The 24974-nt window shown below is 29.9% G+C and overlaps 1 protein-coding gene across 1 annotated transcript in view; it reads left to right on the top strand.

Annotated features, from left to right (window-relative positions):
- Nucleotides 1-6547: 6547 nt before the first annotated feature.
- The window catches only part of LOC142329969 (alpha-tocopherol transfer protein-like), a 130692-nt gene continuing 112265 nt past the window's right edge, over nucleotides 6548-24974 (top strand). Inside the window, exon 1 of the mRNA XM_075374954.1 lies at nucleotides 6548-6797. Within this exon, the coding sequence (XP_075231069.1) occupies nucleotides 6761-6797 (37 nt within the window). The 5' untranslated portion in view covers nucleotides 6548-6760. The remainder of the gene's footprint in view (nucleotides 6798-24974) is intronic.

A 24974-nucleotide genomic window follows, 5' to 3' on the forward strand; every position in this document is an offset into this window, starting at 1 on the left:
CTACACTTCATTTACACTCATACATATCATCCTCATTCATCCTCTGAAGAATTATCTAAACGGTAGTTACCGGAGGCTAAACAGGAAAAAGAAAGGAAGACCACTTTAAAAACTAGCCGTGAGAAAGGATTATATGACTATTATTCTAATTAGAGCTGTCTTATTAAAGATTTTTATCTTCGAAGTTTTGTCTATCAATGTTCATTAAAATGTATTCTTATCCTCGCTAATGGCATGAGAAAAATAAATCATTGAAAATAGTAAATAAAAAATAGAAAAAATAGGAGGGTTTGCTAAATGTTATTTTTTTATTTCTAATTGTTGAAACGTTACTTAAAGGTTGCCGTACTATTGAACATTCTGTATGTTATATAAAAATATTATAAATAACTAGCAGACCCGGCAATGTTTCAATATTGCTATATATATATATATATATATATATATATATATATATATATATATATATATATTCAATATAATATAGATTAAATAAACACAATTGAAAATTTGATAAAACTGAACATTACGGAACTTCACAAAATTTAATTTTTCACTTTATCCCTTTTTCACCTTTTCCCTATTTCCCCTTTTCCATTTTCCCCTTTCTCCCTCCCCCCTTATCCTCTATTTCCATTTTCCCCGCGCGTAAATCGATCTAGTAGATTTTTAGTCTATAGCGGACATAAATACGAACATTGCCTTTTATATATATAGGAGAAGAAAATCTATTTGTATATTTGATTGTTTGTTTCGTAAATATCTAGACACCGGCGCCACCTAGCGGGTATAGTATTTGCAACAATTTTTCTTCTCATGAAACTAATATATATTCTAAATATGAGCCAAATCGGACCATAAATACAATTTTTCGAAATATTTCGACCCCCAGCGCCACCAAGCGGGTCCAAACTAATTCAAAAACCTTAGCGGGCGTGCGTACAACTCACCAACATTTCATAGTAGTCGGATGAATAGTATAAGAACGCGTATGGGACAAACATTCATTTTTATATATACGTATAAAATAAAAACTGCAAATAGGGAATAAAATATAAATCTTTTAAGTTTGCTGAGAAACTCTAGCTAGGCTTGCAAGACAACTACACCGTGCGGAAAATTTGCTAAATTCTTGTGCGATACGGTCATGTCACATAACTCCTTATCCCTACACTTGACTTTGCGCACTACATTGCTTCGTAGATTTTTTAGTTAGGATTGCAGTAAAACCTTCCTTATCCGAAATTGTCCTATCTCATTACTGAAAAGACTAAGAATGGGAAAAATTATTATATTTTTAAAATCACGTTTTTTTCTGCAGTAAGAATTTTATAAAGAACAAATTTTTTTTTTGCGTTGTTTTACCTCCGGGTTTGCAGTCAAGCAATTCATTCCGCAGAGTATTCCCTTGCCGTAAGGGTTGATTATATTAAAAATTGTTTCAGACAAAAATTTTAGGTAATGTTTAAAGGACTATCGATTAAACCGATTCGATAATCTGCCTATTAAGGAAAGTATGATATTTTTGTTCTTCGAAACCCCATTTTTTCCACCCTCTGAGTCAATAGTAAGAATGTTTTGAATTACAAATCCCTTTCGGCACGCAGGAAGGCGGAGATAGATTTCACAGGTACTAAGTAGGGGATAAAAAAGATGTCCACCTAAACGTTAAGAAAAACTTCATATTTACTCAATACGACAAAGGTTGAATGTGAAAAAAGTTTCACATGTTTAGCATACGACAAGCCCCATCTTATTACAATTCCAGTAACATTTTTACAAAAATTTGTCAAATATGTTAACTTTTGCTAACATAAATTTAAAGTCTAATTTAATTTACGTTTTCATTTCATTCATAAAATGTTACAATTATGTTTGGTCTGTAGCGGTACGGTTTTAAGTCGCTCTCACTCTGCGTCTGCAATAATAGAAATAAAGAGGAAACTTACTTCATCAATAGTGATGCAGAAACTTCAGTGTTGAATAGCAGAGGAGACTAGTAATAAATTTCTCAGTCATAAAAACGTTAAGAATATCTCATTTCTTTGTTTATTGGAAGGGAGTATACCTTTGATTGGTTTAAGATTCATACTATCTCTATCTTTCTTGAGATACATTTTTATCTTATCCAATCTACGCATGATAGTTTATCTTTAGTCATCTACGTAACTTAGGTCACGGTAGGTAGTCTGAGTTGAAGGTTTTCAGTGGTTTAGATATTTTTAAACTAAATTTTCTACTTAGATTCCCCTAAAATGACAATAGTTGTTTATACTTTTTAACTTTTATTCTTCCTTGTCAAGAATACCCGATTTGTAACCTTTGCAGGTATTCTTTCTTCTTCTTTTAAGCGCCTTCTCCTAAAGGGAAGGTTGGCGATCCACGTAGCCAGCTTCGATTGAACAGAGCCAAGCCATGTGAACTGAAAGGAATATCCTTCAGAATATTTAATGCAGTGGTTTCCCGTTGCCTTCTGCATTCTAATATCGTTGACCAATTATGGATTTTAGGACCCAAGGACAATAGAGTGCTCTAATCTCTACCCCTCATCCACCCTCAAAGAAGCTGTTAGCACTCGGTAGAGGGGATCTTCTTATCCCGGAAGATACTCGGTCCCTTCTTTCGTTTGCCCCCTTCACAAAACAACATGCTATAAAAACAGCCGTTGCTCTCTCTCTACCGCGGGAAGGTGAATGTCATGATTTCACCATCGTTAAAATTTTACCGTAAGTTATCAGCTTCTTTGGATCTCTAGAGAGGTATTCTTTATCCTCAAATAATTTTTTTTTTCATTTATTTATTAACCCTTTTTTTTAAATATACTTTTCCGAAATATTTATTAATGACGTCTTCTTAATACTCAAAATAACCATCTATGTTTAGCTTTTAAAAAAATTTTTTTTAAACGATTTCTAAGCGTAATCTTGATTTTACACTTTATTTCAGTAACAGTTAAGAATAACTTTTATTTTTTCTTCTACTTTTTTGGTAACACAGCCCAGTGCGAGCCTTGGACTCCATCGCTAATCCTTTCTTAACGTTCCCTTTCCATCGTTATTTTCATGTAACCTCCCATACCCATTCTTCCAAGAACCTCATCCATTCATCTTATTCTCGAGTGGCATCTCCTTCTATTCTTCCACTATTATATCCAGTTTTATTATTGATATTTTCCGCCATCCATATTTCAATTCCGGTTTGTTTCCTAATAAGGCAGTCAGTTCCAAGGTTTATTTATTGGTTTTGAAACGAGTAACTTTTTATTTGGTCGAATTATTGGCCTAATTCACCGGATTGATTTAGTGGTAAACTCGTCATCGCAAATCAGTTGATTTTGAAGTCGAGACTTTTAAGGTTCAAACTGTAGTAACGGCAGTCACTTTTATACGAATTTGAATACTAGACCGCGTATGCCAGTGTTCTTTGGTGGCTAGATTTCAATTAACCACATATCTCAGGAATGGTTGACCTATGACTGTACAAGACTAGACTTGAATTTACATTCATACACATCATCCTCATTCATCCTGTGAAGTAATACCTTACGGTGGTTCCGGAGGCTAAACAAAAAAAAAGTGTACAGGATTGTTGGTCTGACGCAAAGCCTCCAAACAAGGGAACAAAAGTTATTTTTTGTACGAGTTTCCTTCCCCTATCCTTTGGAGATTTCTCCTTGTTACTAGTTATTGCGAGGCAGCGGCCCTGATTTTAGTTCACCTCGGGTATTTTATTTCCTCGGTATCCATTATATCTAGTGAGCATTCTCTAATCTGCCACCAACGGCGGTGTTAAATGAGATATCAGGATCTTTATGTGAACATGATTTATTTAATATTGGTAATTATTTTTAATTTTTTGGAAACTGTTAGAAAATTTAATCTAGGTGCGACTGTTTCAAATCCTAATAAAGGCAGTTACTTTAATACGGTTTTGACTATTAGATCGTGGATACCGATGTTATTTGGTGGCTGGGTTTTAAGTAACCGCATATCTTAGGAATGGTCGACCTGAGACCGCACAAGACTACACTTCATTTTCATTTATACAAATCATCCTCATTCATCCTTTGTAGAAATATCTGACGGTGGTTCCATAGGCTAAACAGAAAAAGTAGTTGCGACTATTTAAAAAATAATGTTAGCACCTTTTTTCCCAGATTTTTTTGGCATATTTCATACGCCCAAACAAAATTAATTTTTTATCAAATTAAAAAGAAAGGTAACTGTAGTTCGATTTAAATCTGTAGTTGCTGCAATAATAAATACAAAACTGAATAGCGGCTCCTGCGCGGACCGGAATGAGGTTACGTTTGCCTTGTTAGGTGACCTAATTCGGTTGACTTATTTGAGTGTAGATCTGGATTTCTATGTTGCGTAAAACACAATTTTGATTGGTGTGGGTGTAGCACTGATTTACTTTCAACTTTTTGTTTTCTGAAACATTCACAGTCACGAACGGCGTGTTTGAAGTTAGACTAAGCGCGGGGTTCGCGCTTCCGTCATCTCGGTTAGTTAGTTTGAGGGAATCATGTTAGGTTGGATGTGAAGATGTCCATTTGAGGCCTACGTGAAGACAAAATTTAATTTGTATTTTACTGATGCAAATGTCTACCGAGGCATTTACATCGGTGTCATCCCGACCGAGGCCTGGCTGATTACTGTGAGATTTAATCAGTTAGAGGTTCTAAAGACGACCTCCAGTAAACCCCCTCAGGACTCGGATTGGAAGGGGTGGTGTGGCGACCGGTAACGTCACAAGGTTGGTGTCTTCCCCTTACGGGGTTGGGATGTAGTTTGATTTAAGTCTGTAGTTGCTGGAAAAATAAATATATAACTGAATAATTTTTTCTAACTTAAAACTGTTTAGATTTTTCTGATGAGCTTAAGTAATTAATTATTCATAAATAAAAAGCTATTAATAAAAGTAAATCATGAAGTAAAAATATCAACTATGGCATTGCTAAACTTTCTCGGGAAATGGATTACTAGGTCTCGGAGTGATAAAATATTTATTATAATTATAAATTATTATATTCTACTAGTTAACTGTTGCGATTTGTTGATTAAATATAAAATATATGTAACCCTTTCGAATATTTCTCAACGGAATACCGACACTCCAAAATTAAACGGCAAACAAGTTAACAAAACATTTTGAAAAAATAAAAAATTTCAACTAAATTTTATTTATTTATTTATTTATTTTTTTAAATTTGGGACTCATTTTGAAGAAACGTTTTACAATCCAAAATCTTTATATTTTTAAAAACTGAAAAATCAAATTATTTAATCTTTCCTAAGTTTAGTTAAAGCTACGGTATGATCCATGATAACTTCTTCTATTTTCCTACTCTTTGATACACCGATTCCAAACTGAATAATACCTCATGCTTAGAATGGCTATTTTCAGTTTAAAGATTTATGATCTAATCCCGTGATATTAAATCAGACACCAACAGAATTTATCACCATTTTTACTTCCTTGAACAAAGTAAAGGAAGTATTGTGATCGCAAAAAATTTCGGTTTCCATATTTCAACGGAAATATCCATTCTGACCATTCCTGAATCCATTTTGAGTAGTTTCGGCGTGACGTCTATACGTACGGCATAACTGAAAAACGATTAGCCGTAGGATGTTGAAATTTTGGATTTAGGACTGCTGTAACATGTAGATGTGCACATCTCATTTTGATTGAAATTGACAGGTCCAAAATTGTCTAAAAAAATCCCAAAATCATTTTGGATTTTGGATTTTCTTAACTGCAATAATAAGCCCTCATTGAGAGCTTTTCAACGATATATCATAAGTGATACTTATTTTCATTAGTTCCAGAGTTACAGACAAATAAAATTTAATTAATGAAATTTTGGATCTTACAAGGGGAAGGCAGATCGGTTCGAATCCGACTTCATCTCCATTTTTTTTTTTTACCTTTTTTTAATTTAAATGTATTGATTTATTAATAATTGTTAATCTCTGACTGTAAATAAAATTGCAATAATAATTCAATAATAAAAATTTAAAAAAAACATGATAAAATATCAGACGTTATAATGAAATAAAATTTTATGTACTTTACATAACAAAAAAAAAAAAATATGTGCATATGTAATTTAATAGTCGTACAAGGAAGTAATGTCTACATGAGATTTTTTTATTTATCAACATTTTGATAAAAAAAAAGGAAAATATTAGTTCTGTTCTATATAATTAGCTACTCCCCTTTTTTTTATGATATCAATTATACTGCACAACCTGGGAAATGTAAAACGTAAAAAAATATATAAAAAGTAAAATGAAAATTATTTATTTAATATGTTTATAAATAAACAACATTTTAATCAAATACGTAAATGCAGGACATACGTAAAATACATTAATATATAATATATTATGGAATAAATTATTTAAAAATATATTAACTATTATATTCACATTTATAAATAAGGGTTGTTAAATTTTATTTGTAGCAGGAGCAAATAGATTAAATATTGGAGAGTGGGAAAGTGTCCAGTACCTCTTTATATGTAGTTATGCGTATTGTTTGTTAGAAGACAAGACAGCCGTACCGAGCAGTTCGAATAAACAAACGGCAGTCGGCAGTACTTAACAAGCGACAGTGCAAGACACGTCTCGTAGTGAACGTAGCAAAACATCAACTACCCAGCAGTTTTATATTCTTTTTTTTTTTTACGTATTGTAAACTATACGCAACAGTCTTCTCTCTTCTATATAAACAGTGATTTAACTAAACCATCATGCCTATTATACCATCTAGCAGACCTAAAGAAACAGGTAATTACAATTTACTAATACTGTATTTATTAGATTTTTCATTATTGAAAAATTAAAAATTAATCTCCTTAGAGAAAAATTAAAAACAATTATTTGCAAGGGCCAAAATTTATAATTTAATAAACTACAAAAGCGTAAAAGTCAAATCACAATTATATTAAACTATAGTAGTTGTCAAATAAAATCAGTAGAAATGAATTTTGTGTTCAAGATACCTCTACCCTGTAACTTAATGAAAAATGTTTTTAAAAAATACCATAAGTATTACGCGTAGTTTTTAAGATTAGGAAAAATTTGAAAAAAAAAGAAGCAAATAAATATGTTATTTTGTGATCAGTATGTAATAATATAGTATATTAATTATATCAGGAGTGACTAGACATCCTACTGCAAAGATTAAAAAAAAAAAAAATAACTGCTCTAGCAATTTTCCTGGTTGGATCAAGGGAAACCGTGGTTAAACATTGATCAGAGCAGCATTATAAAATACATAACTAATTATAGTGTCTTATAATTTTCCATATATTGGAAAAATACAAATTTGTTTACGAAAACTATTTTTATTTATATAATGCTCTACATAAATACCATTGTTTTGAAAATATATTTGGATATATGACCTTCACTGCTGAAAAACATATTACCCGATAAATTTTCATATAGGTTTTCCGTACATACAAAAGCTACGCTTGTGATGGCGTTCCTCGAGATGATTTATGTTTTATATCTTTTCCTGATACACCATGACCTTCATAAAAGAAAAAAATGTTTATTTTTCCTATATATGGAAACTTATGGGACACCCGGTATATTAATTATTATAATTAAACAATTAATTATAGTTAAAGGTGAATTAGAGGTTACTGGTCAGCTTGGCTGTATACACAATAAATTTGTATAACCTTTTACATTAATATAACATGTACATTAATATAAAGTATATTAAGGAATACATTATCTTAAAATGTATTAACTGTTATATTTACATTCATAAATAAGGGTTATTAAATTTTATTTGTACAAGGAGTAAATAGATTAAATATTGGTGAGTGGGAAAGTAACCAGTAACTCTTTATAGTATCTTAAGAATTAAGTGAATAATTGAGAAATTATAAAATAAAAAATAGAAATTATTAAAAATTATATAATAATAATTTAAAATGTAAATATATATCCCAAAAAAATTACAATGAAATTGTAGGTCTCTATCATTTCTTCCGTTCAAAAAAAAAAATTTCTGTAATATAAATAAAACTTTTTAACGAAACGATACTGATATAAAAAATTTCTATTATCAAAATCGCTTTATTAATTTAGAATTTTCTTTAAACAAAAAATACATGTTAAAAATATGTAATAGAGTATACATATACAATAATAAACATTGTTTAAGAGTTCCATATAATAAGCAAAAAATAGAAAAATTTGTTACAAAACTCTTACCGGTCCGATTTCATTTATTAAACCACGAATAATCATAAGAATTGTATTATTTCTGTAAATATGATATGTATTACATGTAAATAAAATCGGGCTGCTAGGTTTGTAACAAATTTTTCTTTAATAAGAAGTTAAACTTAATAATGACACGCTTAAACATTGTTTATTATCTATTATTGTATATCTATTGTCTATTACATATTTTTAACATGAATTTTTTTTTTTAAAGAAAATTCCAAATTAATAACAGATTTTTATAATAGAAGTGTCTTACTTTTTTTGATATCAGTATCGTTTTGTTAAAAACAGTTTTTTTTTCTTTTACGGACGGACCAATTAGTCATTTATGTTTAGTCTTTCTTATCTTCCAATACTCTTTCATTTTTCTGGAAAAATCCCGTTTCCATACCTCTGTCCAAACCGTCTCCGTTCTCTTTTTAGGCTTTTCTGCAAATTTAACACCGGGCAAGTTGTTATAATTTCCAGATCCTGTTCTGAGATCTTGCACTGCAATGCCTGCTTCTTTGATGTCTTGAAGCATCTCAGTGAGCCACACTGGTTGCGTTTTTAGCTTTAGCAATCTTTCCAAGAGTTGTTTACTTTTCCTTGATTCCTCCAAACGCAAGAGGTGGCCAAAGAATTTTATTCTCTTCTTTCTTATTTCTTCTGTAATTGGTGTAACGACCTCGTAGATTTTATGGTTTGGGAGTAATCTCCACTTTCCTTCCACCAAGTTTACCCCGCCAATACAGGTCCTTACGATTCTTCTTTCTATTTTGGCTAATTTTTCAGTTCTCGATGCTATCTAAATTTGACCCAGTGTTTCACTCCCATACATTACTACCGGTTTGATCACCGTATTATAGTGTCTTATCTTGGCTTGTTTGGAGATGCATTTCTTGTTATAGGTGTTTCGTGTGACCACTTGTGCCATTGCTAGTCTGTGTACTCTTTCTTGCCAGGCTATTTTCTCGTTTAGATTCCACGTGATGGATTCACCTAAATATTTAAATTTTGATACTATTTTAATTCTGCGACCATTGATTTCCAAATGTTTCCGCTGTGTCTTTCTAGTGAACATTGCTTCTTGTCTTCTCGTACGAGATCTGAAGTTTAATTTTCGCTGCGATAGAGGCCAATGATTCTATCTGGTGTTCAGCCTCTTCCTCTGTTTCTGCAAGGAACGCTAGATCGACTGCAAAGCCAAGGCAGTTAAGGCTTATGTTGTTAAATTTACTTCCAATTTTTACCTTCTCTGGATTTTGTTCGTACCAATGTCGCATGATGTATTCTAATGCGCAATTAAACAGTAATGTTGACAATCCGTCCCCTTGCCTGAGACCAGTCTTTATGTCAAAAGGTTCCGATATCTCCCCCCTGAACTTCACCTTCGACCGGGTGCCCGTCATCGTCAGCTCCAACAGTTTTATTTATATTACAGAAATTTTTGAGCGGAATAAAAGGATATCTGCGAGACTCTTACAGTACGGTTTACAATTTCATTGTATTTTTTTTTATATCACTGCGTTTTGTTAGATTATTTTTTTTATTTTTTTATGAATTACTGATTGTTATCTTATTAAAATTTATTGCCTTAGAAAAAACAAATTAAATTTAAATAGTCATATCATTCACTTCATACCATATTTTTCCTTTTTTAATAAAACTCGTATTTAAAAACCTTTACGAATCGAAAATCCGTGATGTAATATTGCACTTATTATTTTGTAAGTGTAACCCTCGATTTTTACCGTTAAATTCGATTTTACCAACCCAATTTATTTCTGTTTTATTTAATCCTTTTTACCTGGAGAGGCTTGAGAATTGTGTAAACCACTTTGCAATTAATCTACTCGATAACAGCAGAGACGTCCGACGGTTGAAACGAACCCATATACACGAACTTAGGGTCTGGTAACAGTTTGGAATCTTAAACCGTCAAATTTAGTGGTTTCTTATCTAATTTCTTGTTATTTCTCTTTCTTTTTCTTTTTATTTGTTATTAATGTCTGTTTTGTGGCCTATATGGCGCTGAAATTATTGGTTTGTGATTTATGACTGAGCTTGAAAATTCATATTTGACTTACAAATAAGTAAGTCGTTTGTAAGTTTGCGTACAACTGTTTATTGTGTATTATTTATTTTGGGGGTTACTTAAGGACCTTCTTATCATGTGCTTTTGTCAAGAAACTTACTCATGGCTCCGCAGGAGAGCCGATTGTAATTATAATTGTTATTGAGCAAAAAAAAAAATTATTCCTTTTTTAATAAAAGTAGTACCTTTTATCTGATTAGATTGCGAAAGTAAGAAATTAAATCCTTCTATCACTTAATTTTTTCTTTTTAAAATATTTTATTAAAAATTGTTTAGATATTACAGGAGATACTGAGACAAGATCTTAAGCGATATATCATTTATATGGAAAAATAACTATTATATGTATTGATAAATCTGTGAATTCAATTTCAATATATCGACAATAAACTTGTGGTAAGAGAGAATATTTCTTTTATGCGTATATTTTATTTCACTTTGTAATAATTAAAGAATTGTTTCATTACTATATCAGTGAGTTTATAAATAATTCTACTAATTAAAAAAAAAAAAACACAATTGAACTTTCTGCATCCTGTTTAACGTGCCGTAAACACATGCTCAAATAATTTTCATAAATATCTACTCGTCTTTTATTTTATTTATTTTATATTACAATATATTTAATTTCACGGAGTTTGTTAGAACATCGTTGGTAAGAGGCGACGAAGTTAACGAACTACGTTTACAGTTCTAAATATGACTTTACGTAATAGTGAAATGAAAATGGGGGGGAAAAATAAGCGTGAAAATATTAAATTTCAGTTGTTATATTTTTAATAACGAATACTTCCAAAAAATACCTCGAATTTTGTTAGATAACGGTTTTTTTTCCGCTTGATGAACCGCGGGATTCGAAATGTCATTTTATTCATTTTTTATGATGACTTTACGAATCACGCCGCTAGATAGCAGTACTTCATATTACTAGGTAACGTACAAAAACTTGATAATGTACTTGAAATAATTAAATTTAAAGGAAAACATACTACAGCTTATTTAATAGTAAATGATCTTATGTAAATGAACTGAAGATGAAACAATTTTTTTTAATTCCCATCACTTCTTTAAAAAAAAAAAATTTATTAGTTTGCAAGATATATATTTATTTATATTTATTTATTTTTTCCCAAATACTTATTTTCTCTCAACCTGTTCTTAAAAAATCGTATAGTCGTAATCCTTCTTTTACATAATCTTTTATAATTTGTCAACGATTGTAATATGACATCATGCTCTCCGAAATAACTTGGAACAAATCTTCGAGCAGCAAATTTTCTAACCTTTCTGGTCAGTGATGACTTCAACTAATAAATCTTTATCAAAACCGAATATTCATAATTACAATTGAATAAACAAAAAAAAAAAAAATAATAATAATAGTGTGTTTATTTTAATTGAATGTAAAATTACATTCAATTTTAAAAAGAAACATAACATAAGACCTGTATATACTCGTTAATAACAATAAACAAACTGAAAACACTTTCTTCTACACGTGGACATGAGCGGGTCCTCTGCCCGGTTGGTAAAGAAATTAGCTATTACTAAATTACCAAATTACTTATTATAAAATTACTTATACTTCGTATCTTTTTACAAACAAAACAAAACAAATAAAAGGTTCCTCCTTTTCCCTCTCATATTCGACCATTTTATGCAATATTCACTCAATGGGCATGCAGTGGTAACAAAGACGAAAAAGGAATTATAATAATTTTTAAAGATTAGTTAAAAGTTGAATCCCATTATTAAACTTTTCCTACAGGCTAATGCCCAATTCAAATATTTTACCAAAATTCTCTAGTCACTTCCATTCAACAGCCCAGCTACACCTTCCTCTGTTAGAGTCCCTTTACCAAGCCATAATTTTCTAATCTCCGATAAAATTGGACACTTACCTACAAAATGAACATCTTACTCCTTACCGGTATTGCATAATGAGCATATCCTGCCGTTCAATTCCCTACTGGGATTAGAATTGAGAGGTAGCATGCCACTTCTTGTTTTAAAAATAATATTAATAAACTGTTTAGTGTGTCTGCCGTTAATATAATTATGCATTCCCAAATCATGATCCAGTTGAGAGAACAGACTGTGAAATACCGCCCTATGCGCTCGCACAAATTTGCCTATTTAGCCTCCGCCGCCATGTTCCATAATATCCGTGAAAATCATATGGCCCAGATCTCTTTCTCATCCAGATTGAACTCCGATCTAAATTTCTCCGCTAGGTTAAGTCAAACCAATGAAAAAATAATAAACCAATGAATGAATAAAAATATATCATATAAGTGATAAATACGTACAAAAATAGTTCACCCGATTTTCTTTTTAACTTTCTTTTAGATGTAATGTTTTTCCATTTTTTAAGTATTTTATTTTAAAACAGAATACTATTCATTGTTTTCAATATGCTGTTGTCCGAAAATTTAAATAAAATTACTGTAATTAAATCCTTAAAATTTCTAGAATATTCTTAATTCTTGAGAATGGGAAAATTTAAATGACATAAAATCATTTGTTCTTATATTTATGACTTTTTGGTTTAAAAAACTAATCAATATTTACCTGAAAGGTTTCTTAGATGTTATTAGAACAATAATTAATGAAATAATGAATAAAAAATATCTGCAGAGTATTTTTTCTTCTTTTTAACATTAAAAGAGAAATTTTATTTATCGGCTGATTCCTTCAAGAGTGCCCTTCACTAAAAGAAATCGGTTCAACCAAGTAAGATCGTCTAACTAAACTTACAAATTTAATGATTGTTTTTATTTATTTATTTTATTATGTAGCTTTAATTGTGATCTACATAAAAGTACAAAGTAAACGCAAACATTTTATTTTTTATTTTGTTATTAGTTTTTCCAAACAGTAACATAAAAGAAAAAAATAATAAAGAAAAGTAAACGGGGAAAAATTTCGAATAAAATAACTAAACTTAATTCTTAAATCGACTACAAAAATAGTAATGTTCTCATCAGTTTGAATCTGTGGTCTTTTTTTACGTTCGTTCACGCGCTATTTATCACCAAATCAATCGATTTTGATGACTTTTCTACGGGAACTTATTTCATTTTAAATTTTTTCAAGATAAATTAATAATATCTACTAACAACAAAAAAGTGTCTTTATAGACCTAATTAAAAATATATATTTCTTTTCTTTTTACTTTCCCGTTTAGATAGCGCTATAGCTCTAGAGAGAAAGAATTGTAATCGGTCTAATTTGGGATTATACGGTTTTCACCGTGTGTGTGTGTGTTTGGTGTCTCACACCTTATATCTCCAAAACTACAAGACCGATTTTGACCAAACTTGGTCATATTACTTCTATATATGGAGCATTCATGCCATTAAATTTTCAACTTAAAAGGTCAAGGAAGTGAGGTTGTAGAGTAAGGTCACCCTCAGTAAATCAAGATTTAGCCTAGTTAAGGTGGTATTTTTCTTAGGAACATTTGTTAACAATATTTCAAAAAAAAAAAATCTTTGCAAACTCGAATCTTCACCCCATAAAATGCTGTTGCAGTCATCTGCTATGTTGTGACGTCACAGGTGAGCGGTAGAATTAAATAAATTAATAATTTTTTTTTCTTTTTCCTGTTTAGCCTCGGGTAATTACCTTACTTCAGGGAATGAATGAGGATGATATGCATGAGTAGTTTTGAATGAAGTGTAGTTTTGTACAGTCTCAGTTCGACCATTCCTAAGATAACTAACTTTAGTAGGACTTGAACGCTGGAACTCTCGACTTCCAAATCAGCCGATTTGGGAATACGCGTTCACCCGGTGGGTTAATGAATAATATTTAAAGTGTTAAAAAGTAACTCGGATCTAGCTGGATCTGGAACTCGACCGCCAGGTTAACTCAGTACCTAGTGTGTTAAGCCTCGCGGTTACACTAATCTGCTGACCGTGCAAGCGAAATTTGTTCTATATAAGTTGTGAAATTACTTTAGTTTAGTTAGAGCTGACCGTCGCCGCTTGTACCGCCATACACGTGCGAATTAAATGCGGTATGCGCGCGCGATTTATTTAGGATCATTGAATTAAATAAACGAAGGAATATTATATTAAATAAAATGATAAATATTTTTAATTAAGTTGTATGTGTATGTGTGTGTAAGCCGTGCACCAGAACCAACTGTGATGTCAGCTTTTTTCTTGTCATTTTGTAGTTTAAGAATGGATTTTTTTACCGTAAAGATATATAATTTGATGTAATTTTGAAATTAAAATTTCTTTACAAGTAAACATTCAAGAAAATGTTTAAAAATCTAGATAAAATTATACTCACATTCCAGAGAGCCTTAACTCATGTTTGGCAGTAGTCTCTTTACAACGGTTTTTTTTTTAAATTTCTTCTCTTATTTTTATTAATATACAGATTTCTAGCATTAGCGTTTCATCAGGTTTCTTTTTACATGATAAGTCTTTTTATAGTGCTTACGTAACTCTAAATAAAAATAAAACAAAAATTTGTAAAATGAGCTTAAACAATAATTTTTAAAAAGTAAAAAAATAAAATTGTACTTATTTGATGTTTTCTGAAAATGTCTATTTTTTATACCTGTATAATATTAAAAGGGTTAACAAGTTGCTTGTAATTTTTTTTTTTAAGTTAGGTCATGTTTTAAAATTCAAAATCTAAAGAATAACTGAAAATATTGTTTTATCTCTTTTAAGGCAGATTTTTTTTATCATTTTTGCTTTTTAAATTTATGAAATATATTTATTTTTAAATTTACTGCATTCGTATTTTTTATCTTAGTAAAAGATATAATTATAATTAATAAACTTAATTAAGATATAATATTAAGAAACTTAGAAAAAAAAACAGGTTCTCATTTAATTTACGTGCGTTTAATTTTTTTATTGCTTATTCAAATGTAACTTTCTATCAAATTTTCCGATTTTGTTAAAGGAAGTTCCTCCGATGTTGCCATAACTAGTTATTTCCATTTAATAACATAATTACTTTATATAAAAAAAAATTTCGCCAAATAAGCTTGAAGCTTGTGAATGAGATATTTATTAATTTATTTTTTTACGTATAATCATTCACATACATAAAGCTTTTTTTTTGCACAAACAAGTTAAAAACCTGAATTATCTGCACGCACAAATTTATTTAATCAAATATTTTTCACTTAAAATTTTCAAGATTTTAGCGGATTTCCAGAGAATTTGAACACAAGTCGTATCCGCTTTTGACGAAACTTGGTGGGCTAATGTAAACCTATTGAAAATAGAATCCTATTAATTTTCAAGCAAATCGGTTTTCAGGAACCGGAATTGAGTCAAGAAAAGGATTTTCTTGGTACATTTTTGCTTTTTTTCGTTTTACTGGGCGCAATTGTTTTACGTTTCCTTTTATTTTCTTAAGAATAAATTACCTTAAAAGATAAGACGGTTTGATACTTATCAATTGTTCTATACAAAGCCTATAAAGCACTAGTGAAGCACACAAAATACTTTTATTTATACTGTCATAAGTAATATTTAAATAAATAATAATAATAATTATATGCTAAATTAAATGTCACTAGAAATATTTTTCTCATTAAGTTTTGATATCCAAACGTATCCTTTGGTATCCTAACCTTACGTAACTTAAATACTTAAACAATAATATTACAAACATTATTTCTTTTTAGCGGATTTCCAAAGAATTTGTAGAAATCACTATTGTACCCGGTCAGATGTTGTAAGGCGAAGGTGAGAGGAACAACTTCTTTATGTTTTGGGGTCTCCTGAACACAATTTTGCAGTGTTTATATACATATGTATAGCTGCCGCAATGAATCTTGAAGCTTGAATTACGACGGTGCCTGTTATTATCTAAACTGAAAACATTCAGTTTAATTTTCACATGCAGAAGCAAATTGCTTTCTTATAAATGTAACTTATTATTTTATGTTCTGAGCGGAATTACGGATAAATTTTAAAAAATGTTCTTATTCTGCTGTTTATACTTGATAAATAATTAAGTATTTTGCCACAAAAAGAAATGCTGTGGTATATTTAGAAATGTTATAAAAATGTAGGCCTATTCTCAGTAAGTATTATAATTATGTCAGCAGTCAAAGGCTAAATGATAAATTAATAACATTATAATTGTACGATATATTTGAACATAGTTTATAATCTATCGTGAGTATATTTATCGTAAAAATAAACACAGTTTAGCCAAGTTTTAAAACTCAGGAAAGAGCCATCTTTGTTAGAATCGTATCAAGAATATTGCTATATTGTTTGCTATGTGTTCATAGTTTTCAAATATAGTCAGATCAATGTAAATTGATTACCCATAAGACTACGTTATTGAATGCTTGAATATAATCCAATTAACTAGTTGTCCTTTATTTGTTGATCCTTTAAGATGGTTTGTGAAAATTCTTTTACTTTTTATTCCAGTTTTGATTGAGGAAAGGTAATCATGTTTTATAATCGGTTGTGTACTTTTAGTGTTTTGTAATTATGAGTGAACTTAAGTCTACCGTAAAAAACAAAATGCTAAACGGCGATCTGATAGTAACATCTCAATGCATCTCTGGAAAAGCCAGTTCGCTTTTCAAGAATAAACTAAAATTATGCTAAAAGGATAGTAGAATTATTCGAATTGCGGCTGTCGCTATCTTGGCACCAAGAATCAAGATTGGTTGTGCCACCTGTGCGTATAAGATTCTTCGTCCGCTCTAACGGACGCAAATCAAGATTGGTTGTGCCACCTGTAAGTATGTATAAGATTTCTCGTTCGTTCTAACGGACGCAAATCTGAAATTATTTTGACGAAACTTGCTGGAGTGTTGCAAACCTGTTGGGAATAGAGTCCTAATGATTTTAAGCGAATCGGTTCACAGAAACCGGAGTTAGAGCCAAATAACAAGTTTTTTGGGTACAGTTCTTCTACTGGGCGGAATTTTTAACCGGTTTTGATGAAACTTGGTAGGATGACGTAAACCTTGTAGAAATACAAGACTGGATTTTCAATCAAATCAGCTCACAGGAACCGGAGTTAGGGCAAAAAACTGGATTTTTGGGTACATTTCAATGTTAAGTATAACCGGAAATCTTCTGACTCTCTTATTGCGACATAGTGTTTAATTTTATTCTCCACCAGTTTTACTTTATACATTTTGCGTTATTATTATTTCATATAATCATTATTTTTATCTCATAATAAGGATTATAATTATTTATTTTTTTATTTATTACTTTGTATTAATCTGATCAAGCTTTACTGTAATCCTGTCAAGCAACTGTTGATCCAGTACTTTTTGTTACTTGTCTGTATAAGTGTCTTCATCGAAAAGTACCTTCGTTTAATTTACTTTGGAAGCGATTATTTCTTTCTTCCGTTAACCGTTAGCGGTTACGATTCAATGCAGCGATCAGTCTGTCACAACTTTCTTGTTGATCTGAAATTTTCAGGACGCAAGATATTTTCCATAAAATATTTTGATTATTTTAAGATGTAAAAATATATTCACAGTTTCAATATTCATACCATTCCAATAACTTCAACGAACAAAATATATTTAAAAAAAATTTGATGTGGATGACACAACTTCCTTGTACGCCTATTAAATTACATTTACATATTTTTTTTTAAATGAAAAGTACATAAAATTTTATTCCATTAATAACTTCTGATTTTTCTTCTTCTTTTTTTTATTACTGAATTATTATTCATCGTAATTTTTTTTACAATGAGAGGTTAATAATTATTAATAAATCAATATACTAAAATTAAAAAGAAATATTTTTTTATAAGTTAATGAAGTCTGATTCAAGCCGATGTGCCTTCCTGTAAAATCCAGATATTTCATTAATTAAAATTTTATTTGGCTATAACTCTGGAACCATCGAGAATAAGTACCACTTAGGATATATCGTTGAAAAGCTCTCATTGAGGGCATATTACTGCAGTTAAGAAAAAGTGCAAAATCCAAACGTTTTGGATTTTGGACTTTTTTGAACACTTATGGTTCAGTTAATTGCAATCAAAAGAGAAGGTGCACAACTAGGTCACGGTGAAACTAGTCAAAATGGATTCACGGTTGGTCAAAATGGATATTTTCGTTGAAATCTGAAACCGAAATTTTTCGCGATTACAATACTTCCTTTACTTCATACAAGGAAGTAAAAATGTAAAACTTTTGAAATCCATAATTTTGGTTGTTCTACAAGATGAAAAAATCAAGACAGTTTTTAATTTCAACCAGTTTGGCCAAAGGCAATCTATCTACCAATTTCCGAATTTTTATATCAGAAATTAACTTTTTACTTTTCCAGAGCTATAGCTGCATAAGAGTATATTGTAGTCGGCCCAATTTCAGCATATGTGGTTTTTCACCGGATCTTGACAGTTTGATACCTAAGCAACCAAAAAAACCGGATGGAAATTTTCCGGATGTTCTATGTACGTGTGTGTGTGTGTGTGTGTGTGTGTGTGTGTGTGTGTGTGTGTGTGTTTGTGTATTCGGTGTTTCACACCTTATACCTCCAAACTTTGGTCAGATTACTTTTATATATGGTGCATTGATGCCATTAAATTTTCAACTTCAAAAGTCAAGCCGGTGAGATTGTAGAGCAAGGTCACTTTCAGTATCTCGAGATATCGCCTAATTAAGGTCATATTTTTCTTAGGTACATTTGTTAACAATTAAAAAATAACAATATTTGCACAAAAAAAGAGTTTTTCAAAATCGCACCCCACCTCAAAAAATGTTCTAAACTAGTGAATAGTGGGTATAGTGCATCAATAGTACCCCTTGTCACCCCAAGGAACGTTAGTTTAGCACTAACATATTAAATTTAGTTGTGTGTGTATGCATGTGTAAGCCGCGTGACGGGAAAGTATTACAACTCTACTGTTATCTTTTTTGCTTGAAATGAGAATTAATTATTTTGGTTTACAAATCGTTTATAATATCATTTTTTATAAATTATTAAAAAAATTAATTATATAAATCTACATTGATTTTAAAAATGTAACTAAAACCACAATATTTAATAACTATCGACGTAAAGAATTGTTTTGATTGTTTGTTTTTTCATATGGAAAGTTTTATCTTCGTAATTTTTGTTTTTAGCTATTCTATTAGTACTATTCGTATGTGCCACTATTTATTCTTTGTTTATTTTCTTTTAGTTGCTAATTTGCTTTCAATTATTACAGTAACTTTTATTTCTCTCAACTCTACCATAGAATCAATTTTCGTCTGTATTTGCTATTCAATAAACCATGAGAATGTTTTTGATTTACATACACGTTTAAATTTTAATTTAAAATCATTACCTTAAAGGTATTTTGTCCATCATCATTACTCTATTTAATAGGACGTACAAATCCTATACATTATTAATAAGCTGTGAAAGATATAGAATTATCGTATCAGACAATCTGCGTTTTTTCCAACTAATAATTATTAGTCTAATGATTCAATTATATCAATCAATTATCAATTATAAATGATATAATAACAATTATAATTGAGTGTGATGGCTAAAAGTGTTTAGAAAAAAATAAACAAAAATCGGTACTTACGTATTAACGCCACCCCAACTACAGCTTTATTTAAAAACAAAGTAGTCAGTCGGATTTTGGTGGAAAATGAACAGTCTCTTTATTAATTTTAATAAATGGTTACTTATATTTATTTATTTTATAATTATAATTTAACCAAACTTAACCTACGCTCGCTTCGCTCGCTAACCTTGACTAACTAACACCGTAAGTTTTTGAGTATTTATTTAATAAATTCAGTAATTATTGCAATTATTTATTATTTAAATAATCAAAACACTCCTGTTAATTAGTCAAGGTTACCGAGCGTAGGTTAAGTTTGGTTATATATTTATAAAATAAATAAATTATAACCATTTATTAAAATTAATAAAGAGACTGTTTAGAATCTATGTTAAACTCTATATCGGCCCATTTTCCACCGAAATCCGATTGACTACTTTGTTTTTAAATAAATCTGTAGCTGCGGTGGCGTTAATATGTAAGTACCCAAAAATCTATGTCACTCTTTTATTGGCGAGTTACTTAATAATCAGCTGTATTTAGATGAAGACAATTCTTAATGTATTAAAATTGAAATACTCTTTTTCTGTTTAGCCTCCAAAACCACCGTAAGGTATTACTTCAGAGGATGATATGTATGAATGTAAATGAAGTGTTGTCTTGTACAGTCTCTGGTCGTCCATTCCTGAGATGTGTGGTTAATTGATACCCAACCACCAAAGAACACCGCACCGTAGAATACTAGATCCATGATCTAATGTTCAAATGTATATAAAACTAACTGCCTTTTTTTAGGATTTAAACCTTAGAAATCTCGACTTCGAAATCAGCTGATTTGCGATGACGAGTTCACCATTAGACTAACACGGTAGGCTGAATAGATTATACTTAATATTATTTATATCTACTTGATGATAGTAAAATTTCGTAGTATAATCTGATTGTCGATTATTTATTATTATAATAAAATTTTATAGAAATATTTTTCTATTTGCTGAAGGTTTTCTTAAATTTTTAACTCATTTTTGTAGATTAACCTTTATTGCACTTAAAACTCGTATCTAAAATACATTAGGATGGTTAAATTTAGATGTTTTAAATGTTAATAATCTCAGGTCTTTATCTGATAAGTACTGCAACCACTAATTTGGTTTTTCATGTAAACCCCTCGGACAGAAATTCCTCAAATAATTTCACAATATAAATCGCAACACCATTTAACCAATGAAAAATAAACGAGTCATATTGGATAATACAAGATGCTAAATTTTAGCTAGGTACTTAAAACTTATTTTAAAGCAATTTGAATATTTTAAAACAAATACTCAACGAATTTTGTAGATTTTTTTTGAGGTTTGCTCACCGTCTTTGCATCCATCACTAGTGTTAGTCGTAATTTAAGAGCTGTCATACTGTCAAAGTAACGATACTAATCTCTGAAATTTTTGTTTAATAATGGACAGAATTAAACCATAAATTTTAGGATTTAGACTGATTAGGTTTACAACCAGTATGTAATTAACTCATTGTCGCAAGAATTGCAGAGTTTGAAAATTTCGCAAGAATTGCTGTGAACTCAGCCTGTTAAGAGGCTGTTTTTATATAATCAAGACTAAAGGATTTAAAAAAAAAACACAAAATAATATGTAGCTTATGGTTTTATTTTTTATAACTTTTGTTTTTACAGCAGCAGGTCGAAAGAGCATTGAGGTTTTGTTGCCGTATTAGGTATTTCGTACTCGTGATTTGGTGAAGACATAAAACAAAGCACATCAACATTAGTATTTTTTTTTATATATCTAAAAAACTGTATGAGATTATGTGAATACACATTTTCATCTTAAATTGGTTAATTTAGGGTCATGAGAGTGTCGAGGGTACTACATGAAAATTAAAAATTATATTAAAAAACAAAAAATTAAATTGTGTTGTTATAATACAAGTGTGTCGTTTACATTTTAATATTCATAAAATATAATAACGTAATCTGAAAGAGTAATTATTATGAAAATTATTTTATTTAGGAGGATAATCAAAACTTATGAGAAAACATACCTCTTTCTCTTCTTACGCTTAATGGGTTCATGAACTCACAAAAAAAAATGCTTAGGAAAAAACTAATAAAGAATTTAGATTGAATTTTCGACAAAAATGATATTCTATGAAGTTACCTGTAGCAAGTTTTTTATCATGTATCATTCTCCTCTCATTACAATAAAAAAAATAAATAGAGATTTTTATGGAAAATATGCTTTGCGAAAATCTAAAATATTTTTTATTGTTAAAAACGCAGTTTGAAGTTTCTCTGCATACAAAACCCAAACTGCATTTTTATCTATTTATTTATTTATTTATTATTTTCACACACAATTACAAACAATAACACAATTATATATTTTATTTTTAATAATAGTAATAATAAAAAGAAAATTCAATAAAAAAATTTCTGCAATGTAACACAAAATGTGTTGCTTGTATGAAAATTTATTATCCTGTGTAGACAAATACGTGTCCAGGGTCACCATTACATAACATTTGATAAAGTGAAACTGAAATTCTGAGATCACCGCCAGCAACGTAAGATAACAATAAAAATCTATAAAAAATGTAATCCTAAAATAGTAATTTGTTTTAACAGTTTCTTTAGTAATTAGATTAGAATAATAACTTTTCAATTTAATCGATTTCTATTAAGCATAAAAATAACAGTGCATTCATTGTATTCTCTATACATATTACACCTCTTATAAAAACTGTTTAGAACTCTAAAAACATACAAATATCGTAAGAGAAATATGTTATTTTTTTTAAAAAGTGGAAAAGATTCGCTAAATCTATTTTTATTTGAAATCATTCTAATTGCATGTTTTTGTGATATCAATAATGGTTTTAAATTAGAATAATCCCCAACAAGTTATTCCGTACCTCAATCTCGATTCTATCAAGGAGTGATACATCTTCAGTTAATTAGTTGCACAGAAATTCTTTAAGAAGTAACTTTTATAAACATTTAATCCGATTTATTTTTTTATTTTATTTACATGTTCCATTCACGACATTTATTTATTTATCTAGCGTATGGCACCAAGACACAACACCAATTAAGTCAAAAATTATAAACAAACATCTAACAAATTAATATAAGCCATTAATCCTGGAGTCGCCATCAGGAAATCTTCAGGAGTCCCTTTATTAGCTGTCCTAGGGCAAACTTCTGTAATATGTTTAACGGTTTGATTTTCACCACACGCGTAAAGGTACGTCGGTGTTTTACCGCATTTATACAGGAAATAGGCGCACCTACCATGCTGAGTTCGTATTCTGTTTAACGTTTACCATGTCTTACTTGACAAGTCAAAACCCGGCGCTTTTGAGTAATACATGGAATTTGGTTATTCTGCTTTGTGGTCCATTCTACACCGATTCAGATCTAAAATTAATTATTATTATATAACTAGGAATGTTATGTCGTCAAAATTATCTTACAGAAGATTAGTTTTTGTACTCGTAATTTCAAGTGAACGATACTATAAAGTCATTAAAAATATCTCAAATGCGTTGCAACCAGATGTAATTGAATTAGAGATCTACCGTACCATGCATGCTGTTTTACTTCATAAAAGTTTCAAATTACGTTGATTGCTTTATCATTTTATTTCTATTACAACATTGTAATAATCGAATTTCTATTGCACTGTTGCACTGACGATCTCAAAGATACCAAATTTTTGCAAATCGCCCTAAGTGTACTTCTTTTGAAAAAAAAATGTCATGGACGTTTAAACATTTTTTAATCGAAATGGTACTCGGATAAAGGTTAGATATAATAACATGTTAGTTTATCAAATTTTTATCGACTGTATTCCTAAAATTTCCTGTATTCTATATTTCGTTTATTTTCCGAATAGGCCTCCAGAGGACACGCAAATATCTCAATTCCTTCTGTTCTGATATTCCCTCCTTCTTCTCCAGAATTCTTTCATTATTTCCTATTGCTGTGTTTTTCGTTATACTGTCCAGCACATGCACTCTCTTTTCTTTTTATTTTAACATTCGCAAAACTTCTATTTTGCGGATTCTTTCTCTAAAACCTTTTTACGATCTTTTATTTCTATATTTGCTTAATTTAGCTCTTCTTTTACTTGTTTGATGTATTGGGGCGGATTTTTATATTTCCAAAATTAACAAAACGTTTTTTATTCAATCTATCTGAACCAGTTCGAATCATAAAAATTTAGTCTTCTTTTCGTATTGCGGTTTCTAATTCAAAAGTGTTTTCTTTAATTTTGTAAATTTCTTTATTTGATTTCATTCTGTATCTGTCTTTCTTTTATTTTGGGCAATGAATCGTTCTTAAAATTTTACTTCCAGTTATTAAAAGGGAGGTTTCTGTCCCATAGAGAATGACTGATTACAATAGTGTATTATATGTCTCAATTTTGCATTTATGGATAACATTTTTCTTGTATGTTTTTTTAATAAAAAAATTTCAAAAACTATTTTTTTGGTTTTAAACGCATTCTTATCCGAATCATTTAAGGTTATTATTTAACCTAGATATTTAAATTTATCTATGTATTTAATTTTTCCAAATTTGTTTTCTATACATTTCTTGTTTTGCTTAGAATTTGTCATTATTTCTTTATTAGAAAAGGAAATTTGTAAACAATTTTTTTCGGCAATTATTTTTAAATCCTCATGAGAAATTGCCTCTTTTTCTGAATTCGCCAGGAAGCCAAATCATCTGCGGAAGCTAAACAATTTATTGTTATTTTTTCTTTCCTGCTCCGATTCCAAAAGCAATTTTATTAATACTCCATAATGTTTTCATTATTTTATCTAATACTAGGTTAAAGAGTATAGGTGAAAGGCCATCACCCTGTCTTAGACCTGGTTTAATCTCGAAAGGATCGCTGATTTCGTCTAAAAATTTTTATTTTGATAATGTGTTTGTTAGGGTTTTATTAAATTTATAGTTTTTTGATATGACTTTTTTCTTTTATCGTATCAATAAAAGTTTACCCGTCAACAGAATCATAGACAGTATTAAAAAAAATAATACTTCAATAGCTATTTCGTTGTTTTTTATTTAAATTGTTTAT

Source organism: Lycorma delicatula, chromosome 9 (genome assembly GCF_047948215.1).
Source record: "Lycorma delicatula isolate Av1 chromosome 9, ASM4794821v1, whole genome shotgun sequence".
Taxonomy (NCBI): domain Eukaryota; kingdom Metazoa; phylum Arthropoda; class Insecta; order Hemiptera; family Fulgoridae; genus Lycorma; species Lycorma delicatula.